This window comes from Lacerta agilis, chromosome 13, assembly GCF_009819535.1.
Source record: "Lacerta agilis isolate rLacAgi1 chromosome 13, rLacAgi1.pri, whole genome shotgun sequence".
In the NCBI taxonomy this organism is placed as follows: domain Eukaryota; kingdom Metazoa; phylum Chordata; class Lepidosauria; order Squamata; family Lacertidae; genus Lacerta; species Lacerta agilis.
The window spans coordinates 2386345-2402643 of record NC_046324.1 but is presented as its reverse complement, the minus strand read 5'-3'; the positions used below and the strand labels follow the sequence as shown (position 1 = coordinate 2402643).

The following is a 16299-nucleotide window of genomic DNA, read 5'->3' as shown; positions in this document are numbered from 1 at the left end:
TTATTTTATCTTTCTTTAATATCCTCTCTCCTTCTCTTCATTTGCTGTGTCTCTCTTTTGGTATTTTTCTTTTCTTTTCTTTTCTTCTTTCTGCGTGCATGCACACACAGAGACACACACAAAGAGAGAGAGAGAGTGCTATGGGTTAGGTTAGAATATGTATTTCAGACTAGGATTCTACAAGCGATTTAGATTATTTCATGTATATTACATCTCTCTTTTATCACTATTTTGTTTCAGACTGAAGACAAGATAGCACCGGAGCCCAGACTTAAAAAATTGGAGCCAGTTCTTTTGCCAGGTAAGCATTCTATCTGTTGGAGTGTTTTATGGCCCATATGGGTATATGCAGGAAAATGTTTGTTAATCTTTAAGATACCTCAAAACTCTTTGTTATTCCTTATTCTGACATCTGATCCTGTTCAACTCAGTGTTAGAAACTGGGGTAAAAAGGCTATTTGCCCCAACCTGAGCACTAAAACAGTATGTCTAGTTGCATTTTTTTAAAAAAAATTCAGCAATACTTTTTATTTGTTTTATTCATTCATTCATTCAGCCTTTATTGGCATAATTTAGACTATAAAATCATGAGAAATCATGCATAAAACATTGGTAATCCAGACACACTAAACCTATAAAAGATGTATAAAAGACTCAATAGCCACCATTAAGTAAAATCAAGTAGTTTTAAATTTGACCTTTAAATCTTGGCTAAATATCCTGAATAATGTCAAAGAGAGGGCAGCCCAAAATTATATGGTATATTGTATCTGGTGTATTCATACCACAAGGGCAAAGTCTTTTCTGGAAGGGTATTTTTTGGAATGTTCCAGACAGTACAAATGAGGGGTGTGTGTTTAAATGGGTTAACAAAAAAAGCTCTGTGATACAAAGGGGTATCTAAATTATAAAAATAGTTGGGTATCATTCCATGCCGAGGCTGCAAACCTAAGTAAGCAGGTGTGCATACAGAGGGCTGAATAGGATAGTCTTTGAAATTCATGATCTAACAGCCTCTGCTTAATGAGAAAGAAAATATGTAACACATCCAGTAAGATCTATTGCAATCCCTATTTGTTTGAGTTTAAAGGTAATTGCAGAAAACGTGAAATTATGTGAATCTCTCAGTAAATGTTAGTAGGCTTTCAGAGTGTACTGAAATGAATTTTTGAACACATTTAGAAGTCATGATCCAACCCCTAGATTTTAAGAGATGCTGACCTAGCTCAGCACATATTGTTGAAAAAAGGATGCCTGAACACCCTCAACTTTGCTGTTAAAGTCTGTTATCCATAAAGGCAGAAACTGATAATCAATCAATCTTTATTGTGGTCAATGACCAGACAGCAAAATTAACAGCAGCAACATACGCTTCATCAGCATCAAGTGGCAGATGTAATTAAAAATTCCCTATAAACTTATTTATGTTAAAAAATAACACTAAAATCTGTGTACCAAAGTTTAAAATAAGTGCTCATTCGTCAGACATCACTGTCACCACACTCTGTCTTGTTCTTGTTGCCATAAAACAGAATTTTGCAACAGGCCTGGTGATATTCAGATTGTTGTTGGCAAGAAGGTATTTAATACTGTATAGGTTTCCTCAGAGTGGCCAGGTAATTTCCTTAATAACGGTAAAATTAGCACTCTTCAGGTATCATGATACAAAGGGCAGTATAGGAGAACATGCACAATGGATTCAATCACATCAGAGTTGTATTGGCATAATCTCTGTTCAGTTGGGATGTCGTGATATCTGCCCTCTAATAATGCTGAAGGGAGAACATTAAAATGGGCCCTGGAAAATGCCCAACGGTGTTTAGGGTTGTCCAGTGCACTTAAGTAATTTGCTGGGTGTGATCTTTGAGGTTCATGTAAGGATTTATAAATTTTAGAGGATTGGTTAAGATCATTTTGGTATTCTATATTCCAGATTCATTCTTTAATTATACTTCTAGCCCTTCCTGTTTAATCTAGACTTAAAAAGATATTCAGGAGAAAGGCTAAGTAGACTGAGGAGCTCCGCATGTTGAACTTGCCCAGCCGCCCCTTTGACTCCCACTAGAAGGCTGCCAACATGTGGGCTGGGAGCAAGCGGGCAGCTCAGGGAGGGGTGACTTGCACCAAGCAGGCAGAGGGACTCCCCTTAGAAACTCCTCCCTCTGTATCCTCTTCCCACTGAAACTCTCCCCACCTCTTCCTTCGTGCTCACCCCAGCTGTGTCACACAGGACACCAAGCCAAGCTGCGAACAGCACTGAGAGAGGCCAAGATGGCCTCCTTCCTAGCAGCATCTGTGCAACACTCCCAAATTGCTCTCTGCTGCCTAAGCCTTCTCTCTCTCTGTCTCTGTCTCTCTCCGCTCTAGGATTCCTTTCCAGTTCCAGCAGTTCATTGGTTAAAAAGCAGTTACCAGCCCTAAGAGCCCTGCCCACCCCTACACGTGCATGTGCCTTCCGACCCCACTGTACCTGGAATGGAGGCATGTGTCCCATGAGCCGGTACAGGGTGCATTTGCTTGGAAGTAAGCCCCACACAAGATAATGATGCACAAAAATAAGCATATTGAATGGGGCTGCTTGGGGAGCTCCCTCCCACCCCCAGCACTAAGAAAGGAGAGATGAAGGGTAGGTGGCAAGCCAAGAAGGGTGGAAGGGATGAGGAGGAGAAAAATAGATCAACCTTTTCCCTAAAAAGCAAAATGGGAAGTGGGGTGAAGATGAAGGCTGCCTACTTTGTCTCTTCCCACCCCCTACCATACACATCCTACATTTTTAACAGTTGCTATCATGTGGAGTAGATGAATATTTATTTCCCAGAAGGCTCACTGTGAAACTCGACTTTTTCTCCATTCAGTCCTATAACTTGATGTGAGATTAAGTAATAACCGATTGCCACACTTGGGTGCTGATAAAGCAAATGATGGAGCTTGCCTCCAAGCATGGATTTTCCTTTTTACTTGGGCTTTAGGGTGAAGAGAGCTCGGCATCCAGCACTTGAGTAATGGTCTGTATTTGTTGCTCATGTATTGTGTGGGAAGGGGCCAGAAATGGTAGAGCACCTGTATGCAAATGGTCCCAGGTTCAATCTGCAGAAAGGGCTGGAAATGCATCCTTTCTGAAACTATAGAGAGCAGCTGCCTGTCGTTCTGAACAATACTGAGCTAGATGGACCCAGTAGTCTGCTTCCTATGACGTTGTTCCTGTGTTGTCTGTACAGCACCAGTGACATGCACTCAGTCCGGGAATGCCACTGAATTGTCTAAAACATTTTATAAAACATGTAACTATGTAAAAGATAACTGGCAGTGCCCCATCTGTGGGTGTAGTAATCTGAAGTAACTATGGTCTCCTAATTTTGACTAATTATGTGCTGAACTTTGGTTTACAGCCCAGTGGGTCTTTCATCAGTCACAATGACAGAGAGATGCTGGCTTGTCCTGCACACAGCTCAACTGCATTCTACCATAGTGCACGTTGCACAAAGCTTAGTTTTCCACACTTCATGATTTATTGGTACAGTATTTGAGAATTCTCCACACTTGGCAACGGACTTGCTGTTTCAACCTACTTGAAGGGTAGGAATAGTTGCCGGGTCATGAACTGAAGAGAACATAAATAAATATCCTACAGGAGGCAGCACACTACCCCCCACCCCCCGGGAGCTGCTCCCAGATTATTTAAGCATACATTGCAAACAGATAAAGCAACCCCTTCTGTTAGCTTAGAAGCTTAAAAGTGCCTCAGATCCAAGTTATCAGAATTCAGTTTTCCAATTAAAATAACGGCACAACTTTCAGTGTGTGTTTTCACTGAAGCTTTGACCCATGGAATATTTTTATGAAATATTCTAAAACTGCAAGCAACATGGGAAGCAGTTGCTGCTGTGGGCTGAAGAATGAGTCATTATTGGGCCTGCTGATTCTGCAAAGGACAGTCTGACTAAAGAGGAATTAGAATGTCACACCAGAAAATAGAGAATTTAAGGGAGGGAGTGAAGATTGATATACTGTTAGGATATATAGTGAATGTTATTTAATGAATATTGGTTACTCCTGCCTTTCTGTCCTGCATTCAAGATGTTTGTGTATGGAGGTGTGTATTGTCTCCCTCACAACCCCTAAGTCTCTCACAACTTACATGGGAATTCTAACCCTTGCTGCCTTCATAATAGCATCTAATGTGGTAAAGGTAAAGTAAAGGGACCCCTGACCATTAGGTGCAGTTGTGTCCGACTCTGGGGTTGCGGCGCTCATCTCGTGTTACTGGCCGAGGGAGCCGGCGTACAGCTTCCGGGTCATGTGACCAGCATGACAAGCCGCTTCTGGTGAACCAGAGCAGCACACGGAAATGCCGTTTACCTTCCCGCCGGAGTAGTACCTATTTATCTACTTGCACTTTGACGTGCTTTCGAACTGCTAGGTTGGCAGGAGCAGGGACCGAGCAATGGGAGCTCACCCCGTTGCAGGGATTTGAACCGCCAACCTTCTGATCAGCAATCCCTAGGCTTTGTGGTTTAATCCACAGTGCCACCTGGGTCCCTCATCTAATGTGGTGCCGTAGCTTATTTAGGATTTGGTTGCATATGTCTCATTATAAACCAGGGCTAGCGTAAAATATTTTGCATTCTATGTATAGTGGGAATGCATCTAGAGTACAACAGTGTAGTACTTCCCTGTTAGAGGAGAAAAAAGGAGCTACACCTCTGTGTGATAGTTCTCTATCCTGTTGAATGCAGCTGCAACAGGGGTAGGGGAACATCCAGCTTGTGGGCATGTAACATTGGCCCTCCATGAATCCCAAATTGGCCTGCTAGGCCCTTCCTTGTTGGAGTATGGCACGTTCTCCCCCCCCCCCCTTCCTTATGGGCAATGCAACTTACCTTGCTCCAGGATCTTGAAGGAGTGTGCAGTGAAACCAGCTGCAGTGGAGGAGAAAAACTCAATTTTAGCAGAGGATTCACTGCAAACCCCTTTGTGTTCCTAGAGCAAAACCTCCTTGAAGCTTTGGAAAGCTTCTGGACAAACGCCAGCTCCCTCAGCCTGAAGCAAAATGAGCGCTTCAACCCCATAGTCACCTTTGGTTCAGGGGTCATTTACCTTTTACCTTTACAGGCAACAACCAATTTACTTGTGTCCAGTTGACTTGCAACTCTGCACACAAACATTGTGGTGACACAGAAGTGGCCAGAAAAGGGTACAGAACAGTGGCTGTGTGGAGCGGAGCATGCAGTGACCCAGAACGCAACCCCCACACAAATCGGGGGTTGCCTGTAATGTCAAGTGCTTGGTGGGTGGGTGATTTTTTCAAATTTGGCCCAGAAGGGGTTGGTCAGATATAACTGGCACACCACACCTGAGGTTCAAGTTTCATTTTTGTCTGTACTAGAAAGAATATCAGAGCAGTGAGGAACGTTTTTAATGCTTAAGCCCCATTTTCTCCTCACTTTCCAGACAGCAAGTAATACAGTGTAAGTTTGGGGTTTCCCTCCAGTTGTAGGAAGTAGTTATGAGACTAATTGGTCATCATGATTAGTAGGAGTTTACCCTCCAATGAGTTGATATTGCTGACAGCATAGAAGTGAAATAGGCATATTGACTATGACTTGTAACAGCACAGGTTTCTATTGAATTCTGCAGAAATTTAGGGTGACATATCCATGGGAAAGCTATTGCTAAATTCCTAACAAACTTTGGCCAAAAAGAGGCCTCGGTTATTTTTCATGTTTCATCTTTCACAACCAGTGCACAGAATGCATAGTTAACCAGCTAATTCAGGATGCAGGCAGGTAGCATTGTTCTCTGCTAGATCTTCTAATTTTGCCCTAGCTACGTTCCATTATTTATTCTATGCTTAGTTCCCTATCTCTAAATCAGAATATTTGAAGAATAAACTTGGTTAACTTTGTATCTATGAATGTTCTGAAATTTGCCCATTTTATCAGAACTCTTCAACTGTCATTACTAACAACTTGTCAAGATGTAAACTCTGCTACTGACACACTTCAGCAAGTTTAGTTGCATCCTGCTTGCTTGTATTACTGTTCTGATCAGAAGTGAGTTAGTTACTGTCCCTATTTAACATGCTCTGTTCTCCTATTCCCAAAGAGCTAATGTAATTGGGCAGAAGCAATTTATGTATGTAGTTTAGTTAATTGGTTTAGCATGTCTTGATAGGCAACATTTTGTAAATTCAGATAATAAATGTTCATCTCTTGTTACCCTTTCTTCACACACACTTCTTCCTTCTGTTGTGTGGGTGGGTTCAACGACATGTCCTTTATTTACTGTTCTCTCACCCCTCTTTTCTTCCCACATTGTCAAGATGGTAGTGCTAGATTCATAACAACAATGTGGATTCCTGTACGTGGGTTATATGTTTTTAAAAAGCACAGATTTAGAAAGTTCTCTCTTTTTATATTCCTTCCCCATCAGTTGCTAGATGCATCATCAAACACAAATCACAGTATTATAGAAGTATGTATGCAGTTGAGTTATGCTATATTTCCAACCACCCCAAACCTCAGGAAACCTGGTTTCTGTGATGCTATTTTTTACATTTATAATAAAAATATGTTGGTCACAAATGCAACATGGTACACTTGCATTTAAAGAGGAGTTTAATTTCGGAAGCATTGGTATGACATGTCTCTAGTTCTATATTAAGCACTAAAATAATTTCTTACATTTGTGGTTCAGTGCAGGAAGTTCAGTGAAAGCTTTGGCTGTTCTGAGTTAGGAATGATTCATGTGCTAAGATTCTACCCTTTAAGTTTAAAACTTTTTTGCAGGCTCCGTTAGAGGAGGTTGCATTTATGCATAGATGGGTAAAACTATAGATGAGAGCTATCATCTCTAAACTAAGCTTGGACTAGTACAAATCACTGAATTATCTGAGAATACCCATGTTCTTATTTAATGTATACTTGATATAACTCATTTTTATAGACATATGGAAGAGATCCATAACAAAAGATTTGACTGAAACGGAACCCATTTTTAGATTATTGTGGTTCTTTTCCTTTGTCTACTATTAAACCTGTGGGCCTCTTTCTTCAGTCAGATGAAAGGAGTCATACATATTTTATGCAACTAATTGTGGTCTGGATTTGGAACTGAGTGTAATGCACGAGAGGTTCTTTGTGCATATTTATAGCGGAGATCCTGACCTTAAATGACATGCAGTTGATGGTTGGTTAATTTACAGGTGCTTGGAAAGATGCATTTGTTCTCATCTGAGCCAATGAATGGTCAAATAGCAAACCAGGTTGGAATACCAGTTAGTGTATGCCATGGTTTGCTTCTTTGGTTATGCTGGAACAAACAAGCTCTTACGTGGCACAACCAAATGTAGATCAAAGTTTTAGGAGACAAGGGGTTAAAGGACATGCTCAGAGTAACAAAGATCATGAAAATCAAGAACGGTGTGTGTAATAGCAAGCTTGTTGGGGCTTTGAACTGGTTTTCTGACTGGACATTTTAGAAAATTATTGTACTATTTCATGAATTTATATCGTGTGTATATTTGGCTAATAAAACAATCTGTGGCCTTTTAAACTGTGGGGCTTATTGTTTTTGTTTGTTACTATGCTATGTATTTTTGGGTTTTATGTTGTAAATTGTACTGTAATCCTTGGATGAAGGGTGGTATAGAAATTTAATAAATAAACAAAATAAAATATCCCACATTTCTCCCAGGTTGGGATTCAAGGTGGCTTCCAACATTTTAAAGTAGTATTATTTTAAAGTAGTAGTATTATATAGTAGTTTTATATAACATTTTAAAGTAGTAGTATTATATAGTAGTTTTTATTTACTTAAAAAACTAGTTAAAAACAGTAGTTAAAATGCATCAAGACATGTTAGAAAAACAGTTTGTCCTGATAGCCAGGTGATCAGTATCGTCTGCTGCAGGAAGGTCTTAGGTCTTTCTGAACAGGAAGGTCTTAGCCTGCCGGCAGAAGGATAACAAACTTGGAGCCAATCTAATCTCTCTTGGGAGTGAATCCCACAATATGGGGGCAGCTAAAGAAAAGGCTGCTGACTTGTTTGGATCCATTAGGCAGGTGAGGGGATGAGGGGAAATGAAAGGTTGGGGAGTGGGGAGCCTGTTGGAGATTCATTCCCCGTGTCTGCAGTCATGGGATTGTTGTCTATCACATGGCGGTATATGTTTTCATACCACAGAGTGGGAAGTGACAGAGACAGGATGTTTGTGTTACTGTGTTCCGTGAAGTGGGACTATTGTCCTTTGTTCTCTCTCTTTGCCCAATCGCCTTCTATATCTGGCCCGCAAACTGTCCGGGAATCAGTGTGTTTTTACATGAATAGAATGTGTCCTTTTATTTAAAATGAATCTTTGAGTTATTTGTGTGACCTGTCTGGTGTTTTTACATGAGTAGAATATGTGCTTTTATTTAAAATGCATCTTTGGGTTATTTGGGGGGCACAGGAATTCGTTCATATTTTTTTTCAAAACATATTCCGGCCCTCCACAAGGTCTGAGGGACAGTGGACCAGCCCCCTGCTGAAAAAGTTTGCTGACCCCTGTGCTAGAGAGAGAGGAAGCCATGTTGCAGTGCTCCATGTGTGTTTATATGTAAATAAAGTAGATTAGCCAAAATGCTGAGTTGCTGAGGTCTGTTTACGCATGCTGCAAAGACTCTGCGGATCCTTAAGTGTGCTGATGCTTCTTGGTATCAGTTGCTGTGATGTTCGGGCAGAAGAAAGCTTTTGAAGCTCCCGAAGGAACGACCAGGAGGGAGACAATATGCCAGCCGGGCATGTTTCCCAGCCAGGGTCCTACACAAGAGTAGGATGTTCCTCATTGGGGTATGGCATTATAACTTCAAAGTAGGGGTTTGCTTTATGTACGTCTTCTGGTTTATTGTGTGTTGTGGGAAATGATTGACTTATCTGGGGCAGCAATCAACATTGCATAATATTAAAAAGTAATTTTGGTGACCAATCTGAAAAGCCCTACTCTTTTGCTCATTCTTATCACTTCCATCGTAATCACTTCTCTCTCATTCCTGTAAAATTTAAGTCATCATATCAAGATATCCTACTGAACATTGTAAACTGTTACTCTTTCTGCAATGTCCAAATACTTTGGTTTCTATTCTTAATTATAAAATTGCCTCATTTTGAGCCTACCCCCATGTACTCTGCCATTAGTGTCAGCATCTTAAGTAACAATTCACAGGGAAGGATATTGAATAAAATCTGAACAGGTGGCAACAGTTAAGATAACAGCATGCAATTACTTCTAGATTTCTTGTGGGACCACATTGTAAGAGCTCATGAAAATTCCCTTAAAGCTTTGTCAAAAAGCACTTCATGAGCTTACAAATAGAATCTCACCAGAATGCAGTTTGTTCCCTTTTGAACTTTAAAAGCTACTGAGCAAGCTGAACAGAAGATTCATTTAGACATGGATTAGAGGAAATTTACATATAAATGCTTGGTGCATGCTAATAAACCCATTCTGTTTTAATATTCCACTCTTCAGTAAGAACTTATGTGACTGAAAATGCTGTGAGACCATAATCAGGTCAGAAAGCAAATTTATTCAAGGTTTTTTCAGTTTAATATACTAGTTTGCTCTCTGGGTATCTGTTTATGTACAGTGCATGTGTAAACCATTATATGGTTGAGAACTACATCCATTTAAATATGCTTTAAGTTGCTGCTGCTGCTGTACCATAAGTGCACCAGTTGCTGGGAGAAATTGTGTGAGTTTTCCCTAGAGAAGTCCTGTGTCCTAGGTAAGACTGAATGATTTGCTGGGATTTTGTGCTAGAAGTTCCTACTTCAAGTCACTTCACTTCATGGGTGGCCTTAGCAAACCACTATTTCTGATCCTCACTACTTCCCCCCCCCCCAAGCTACAACTGTCTTGTGGCAGTACAGTGGTACCTCAGGTTAAGAACTTAATTCATTCCGGCGGTCCGTTCTTAACCTGAAACTGTTCTTAGCCTGAAGCACCACTTTAGCTAATGGGACCTCCCGCTGCCAGAGCACGATTTCTGCTCTTATCCTGAAGCAACATTCTTAACCTGAGGCGTTATTTCTGGGTTAGCGGAGTCTGTAACCTGAAGCGGATGTAACCCGAGGTACCACTGTAATGGTATACAGGTTGAGTGTGAAAGATTACTGAATGAAGCACTATTGGTGAAAGAACCATACAAATATGGAGGGCACTGGCAGGCTGAGTTTCTTGATTTCAGTTGTGGAGATTTAAACATGTAATTAGTTTCCAGTGAAACTGATGCAGTTTCAAATGTGTATCACTTGACCAGGTTATACCTATCATTTTGGTTATTAACTGATACATTTTTGAGGTAGCATAATTTGCTTTCACTGTGCAGTTATATGTTGTATATGTTTTTGTTTGTTTGTTTGTTTCAATTTGCTTTTCACTTTCAAAGCATCAAGCAGTGTTAGAAATTTGCCAGGCACTAGGCACATTTTGCAGCTGGCACGGGTCCAATTGCGACCACATGGAGATCTCTGGATGCCAGGTTGGCGACTGACATCTCCATCTGGCTGGCCCCTCCAGCTTTCTTAAGCAGGTCAGCAGAAGGGTTTTTAATTGCATTTATATTCCACCTTTTCCTCCAAGGAGTACATGGTTCACTCCCCCACAATGACCCTATGAGGGAGGTTAAGAGGCTGTGACTGTGACTCCAAGGTCACCCAGTGAGCTTCATGGCTGAGTGGGGATTTGAACCCTGGTCTCCCAGGTCCAAGTCTGACACTCTAATCACTCCACTCCACTGGCTTCCTAGAGGACGACTGCTATGAGGCAGCTGTATAAATTTAGTAGATAAATTAATATGGGGAAAGTAAAATATCCCTTAGAAAAGGATCCAAAATATTTTCCTTGAAGCTTGAGTTTGTTTTATTCTAGATTGTTTTATTTGATATTTTAATGTGTTGTAAACCGCTTTGAAATTGTTTTATTTAAAATATTAAGCGATATAGAAATGAAAATAATAATAATAAATGCAACCACAAAAAGAGTGCCTAGACCAGTGGTGGCGAACCTTTTAGAGACCGAGTGCCCAAACTGTAAACCAAAAACCACTTATTTATCACAAAGTGCCCAAACTTGTTGAGCTTTTTTGGGGGAGCTGCCGACCAAAGTTTTGGAGCTTTTTGGGGGGGGGGGTGTCGCACAAAACTTGCTTTGCTTTTTGGGGGGGTGCCCCAAAGCTACTGAGCTTTTTTTGGGGGGAGACAGGGGCGTAGCAAGGTAAATTGGTACCCGGGGGCAAAAAAAAATTGTCAAACCCCCCCCCAGGCATGAGAAGGTCAGGTGGTACCCAGCAGCATGGGTTGGGGGGGGCATCTGTCAGGGATCTTCATTCTTGCCTCACAGGGGCTTGGACTAGATGACCCCTGGGGGTCCCTTTCAACTCTACAGACCTGATTCTATGGGTTACGTTCAGCCTGGCTGGGCAGGAGGTGGGAAAGGAGGACCTCCTCTCAGGATAGTCCAAAAGCCATGCCTCTTGCCTCCCCCCTTCCCAAAGCCTCTCAGGCAAGAAGGAATGGTTTACAGCAGAGGGGTGAAACACCAACCCTTTGTTATTTCTTCTGTTTATTTCATAAAATTTATATATTGCTTGATTGTAGGAAAAAATGCAAAGCAGTTTTATAGAAATGATAAAACAATGAAATTACCGCTAAAATCTTTACAACTGTGATTTAAACACGCAGAAGGTTAAAACCGCAATAAAACTGACTGAAACAAACTAAAATTGCTACAACTCTTTAAACACTTCCAGGGCCAGCATCAGCTCATGTTCCGGGGGGTGGGGGGCGCTGTGCACAGATAAAGCTAAAACCACCATGTCTGATCAGCAGCGGTGCGTAATATCTCAAGAGGAAAGGCTCTCAGATTTGAACCTGTTCGAAGCCACAACCGCTTTCTCAAAAGCCCCCCTTTTTTGCAGATGTGTGGGAAAGGAACTCTGTATGTGCTCAGAGGCATTCTGTTGCTTCTTCATCTCGGAGGAAGCACCAGTTGCTCATGGTCAGGGGCCAAGCTTTGTGCAGGGAGAAGAGTGCATGGCTCTGAGAAAATCCACCCGTGTCCATTGTAAGAAATGAAAGGGTACCCCCTGGCATGTGCAGAGGGCTGACTGCTCATCAGGATATGGCAAGGAGGAAACAAAGGCCAATACCTCCTTGAGTCAGCTTCTCATGTGCACTCAACCTGGTTGGGGTGTGTGTGGACTGGGGAGAGGGAGTCGAGTAGTGCCAGGCCCTCCAGCCCTCTTCAATCAGAGCTCTGCAGAGCCAGTTGCTGCGGGCTGCCAAAATGCAGGCAATATCTGGACCCCTGGAGGGCTGCAGTGGTGCTTCAGGCCTCCTCTTTGCACCCCCTGCCTCCGCGACACCCCAAAAGGCACCCCAGTAGTGGCAGCACTTTTGGGGGAGTGCCCACACACAAGCAGACACTTCATTCATGACACAATCCCCTCCTCAATACAGTCTCTCCAAACCCCCCCCCACCCCCAGTGGGTTCTTAATTTACCGTATTTTTCGCTCCATAGGACGCACCGGACCATAGGGTGCACATCGTTTTTAGAGGAGGAAACAAGAAAAAAATATTTTTCTGGTTTTCCTCCTCTAAAAGCCGTTGGTTGTTTTTTTTTTTGAGGATCAGCTAAAAGTTTTGCAGCTTTTTTTGCAAAGGGAAAAGCCCTGGTTTTTTGAGGATCAGCTAAAAGTTTTGCAGCTTTTTTGCAAAGGGAGAAGCCCCCTTTTTTGAGGATCAGCTAAAGGTTTTGCAGTTTTTTGCAAAGGGGGAAAAGCAAAGAGGAAAAGCTCTGTTTTTATGGGGTTCAACTCACATTTCTGCAGCTTCTAAAGGAAAGGGAGCCTTTTCTACAGTTTCCAGACAGATAATCTAATCAGCCAGTCACATGTAGCTGGGGAAACAAACAACCTCCCTCTACAGCACATTCAACAAAGGAGGGTGGGGCAAGAGGGCGGGGCTGAAAGGGAGCTGGGACTCTTATCTCTCTCCCGATCTCTTGCTGATCAGCTGCTGAGCGGGGTCCTTTCAACACCCCCTTTTCTCTTAGTAAAATAAAAAGCATGATCCTCTTTTGGCCCCTGGGCAATTCAGCTCCAGGGACCACCATTCGCCCCATAAGACGCACAGATATTTCCCCTTACTTTTCAGGAGGAAAAAAGTGTGTCTTATGGAGCGAAAAATACGGTATTCCCCACATATTGAAATAGAGCAGAATCCACGGGGGGGGGGGGGGTTATCCTGTGTAAATTCTTGGGAAGGTTGGACGAGGGTACGACTTAGTGTCTGGTGGGAGAGGAAAAGCTACCCCCTCCCCAGTTAGTAATTGCTTCGTTAATGGGGTTTTTTTTTTCATTTTCAATGTGCTACTTTTATATGCTGCTCTGCAGCAGAAGCAGAATGTTTTTTGTCTTTTATTTTTTAACGAAGCTTTGAGCAAATCTCGCTTCTTTGCAGAACTACAGGAGTTAACCCAACAATCAGGATCAGCCAGCCCTGATTGCCTCCGTCCCCCCTCCCCCCTCTCACATACACTCTCCTATAAAGAAGAGTCTGCTCATGTCCTCTGTTATTTTGGGGGCACGCACTCTGCACATGCTCTGCAGCTTCCTCTTATTTGCTCTCCTATGTTTTGAGAGCTGTTCTCTACACATGCTCCGGAGCTTGCGGGGGATCCTCTTTCTGTATCCCCTCCCGGTTTTGCTCTGTTTCTGTCTGAGCAGACCTGATCCCTTCCTCCGTGCGTTCTCGGTCGGAGAGGCAAGCGAGCGGGCGGTCCGAGGCCGGAGCGAGGGGAGTCCGAGGCAGGAGGGCGCTGGGCTGGTCCTCTCCCCGCTGCCTCGCTATCCCCTCCCTCCCTCCTTCCATCCCTGGCTGCCTCGCTGATCGCGGGGGTGGGGCCAGCTCCGAGAGTGTCACCCCCCCTCCCAGCCAGGGAAAGCTGCTGGATGAGAGAGCCTGAGAGCAAAAAGCTGAGATCAATCGCCGAACACAATCTCCAGCGACTAGCAAAAAAAAAAAAAAAAAGTTCAAGGTTTCAACAGCGGACGCAAGCCTGGGGAAAAAACGACAACAACAGCATGGATGGGCCGATGGTGCGCGTGCCAGCAGTGAGGGCTCTGCGTGCCAACTCTGGCACGCGTGCCATAGGTTCGCCACCACTGGCCTAGACATTCCGTTGTGGTGACAGCAACCTAGGTTTAAAGTGCCATTTGGAGATACTGCTAATATGGCAGGTAATATGGTACCCACCCTTCAGCCTAAAACTCGGAGCAGCAAAGAAAATCTTGATCAGATTTCAGAAAGGCAAGCCATGTTCAGGACGCAGCTGTTGAGTTTTGCTCCTACTTGACTTTCTTAGTTGCATTTCTCTTTGATACTTACATGACTTCCTGTTTTTGTCACATTAAGTAGACTTATTACATTACAATGCTTTTGGTACCAGTTAATTTTGCTGGCAATTTGCTCAAAAAAACCTAAACACAGAACCCTAAAACATCCGAATACAATGCAACATAGACAAGTGGAAAGGGATCTCCAATAGTTGAAGATCAGTTTTTTTAAAGGTGTCGCATTCAGTCAGTCATAGTACAGTATTTACGTGGCTTCAGTGCCCACTGTGTGAAGTAACTTTCAATGTTATGGCTTTCTGTTTAATAAACGAAAAGCTTTAGTACTATTTTTCTGTTGGCTGTTAACATGTTGAGAAGGCATAGGATTTATATATCTGTAGTTTACTCTTCAATTTCAAGCCCAAGAACACACGACAGGTGCCAGGTTCTTCATCTGGCTTTGCCATATCTGCACTACATCCGGGGACCTTGTTCAGCAAATTCCTCCCATCAGTACAAGTTGCTATGTTCAGTTCAGCAGGTGATTTTATTCTATTTCAAACTCGAGAGAGAGAGGAAGTGTATATTGAAAGTACCAGATTGGAATAATTAAAAAAAAAACTTAACTGTGGACAATGTAAAATAAATCTTTATTGAGGTGGAAGCTCAAGTGTTGGGGCTGGTTGCTGGAACCTAAATTCATACTCTCTGCCTTTTCTTCTGGCCTCCCCCCATCCCTCCCCATCTTTTTATAGCATGCTGTTGCATAGTGATATTTCCTGTTTTAGCATTTTATGCTGCCTGACTTCAGAAAAATACAGTGCTCACTTTCATACAGTGAACTGAGGATAAGCTATGTATAACATATTGAAAGTTGACATTGGAGCAAGATGCCAGCTAGCAAAGTGTTCATGGGTGTACTTTAAACAGAATCTTTTAATGAAATCAAATTGTTGCATGTGTTTTCTGAAAAGTATTTGAAATGTAACTCAAATTTGAGATACAGGTAGGAAGCCATGTTGGTCTGTCATAGTCAAAATAAAATAAAAAATAAAAAAAATTCCTTCCAGTAGCACCTTAGAGACCAACTAAGTTTGTTCTTGGTATGAGCTTTCGTGTGCATGCACACTTCTTCAGATACACTGAAACAGAGAAGAAGTGTGCATGCACACGAAAGCTCATACCAAGAACAAACTTAGTTGGTCTCTAAGGTGCTACTGGAAGGAATTTTTTTATTTTTTATTTTGTTTCAAATTTGAGAGAATGTAATTTGGATGTAATCCTCTGGCTGGATTAGTGAGCATGTCTCTGTGAATGTCTTCACAGTAATGTGGTGGGTGGGTTGTTTTCTAGTTTCTTGGCACTCGTCTCGTGTTTCTGCTCTTTGGCTATTCAAGTCACACACAAGTGACTGTCATTCTGCCCTCAGAACAGCTTATGCCATGGAAAAGGAAACTGAAGGAAACTGCACTGTTGCTAACTTTAAACATTAAAGAGAGCAAATACCTGCAAATAGCTTTGTTGCTTACCTTTTCCTAGTGAAGCCAGACTCCTGAACTGTATTATTTGGCAAATAAATAAGGTTGGTGGGTTTTTTATGAGTGGTTATTACAAGTCAATTTATCGCTTGCTGGATCATGCAGGATTGGGATAGGACAGTAGGACAACAAGTAGCCTATGCTCTTTCTACCTTTTTGGCCTTGCTGGTCGAGTAGAAGATCAAGCATCTTTCCCCAGCCTTGCAAATAAGGATGGAGGGTGATTATACTCCCATGTCCAGTCTCTTATTGTCATTTTCTGTTGGGGGGAGGCATAGACACAAAAGCCATTTTTCTTCAGTCTGGCAGCAACCAATGCAGAGTACTTTTCACTGCCACCTCTGCATGCTTTGGTGTGGTCTTGTGGTTGTATCTGTCAGTATAC

General features: G+C 42.4%; 1 protein-coding gene across 1 annotated transcript in view; it reads left to right on the top strand.

The window, feature by feature from the left end:
• MTMR10 (myotubularin related protein 10) overlaps positions 1-16299 on the top strand; it is a 52733-nt gene that overhangs the window by 5710 nt on the left and 30724 nt on the right. Inside the window, exon 2 of the mRNA XM_033168070.1 lies at positions 241-301. Within this exon, the coding sequence (XP_033023961.1) occupies positions 241-301 (61 nt within the window). The remainder of the gene's footprint in view (positions 1-240; positions 302-16299) is intronic.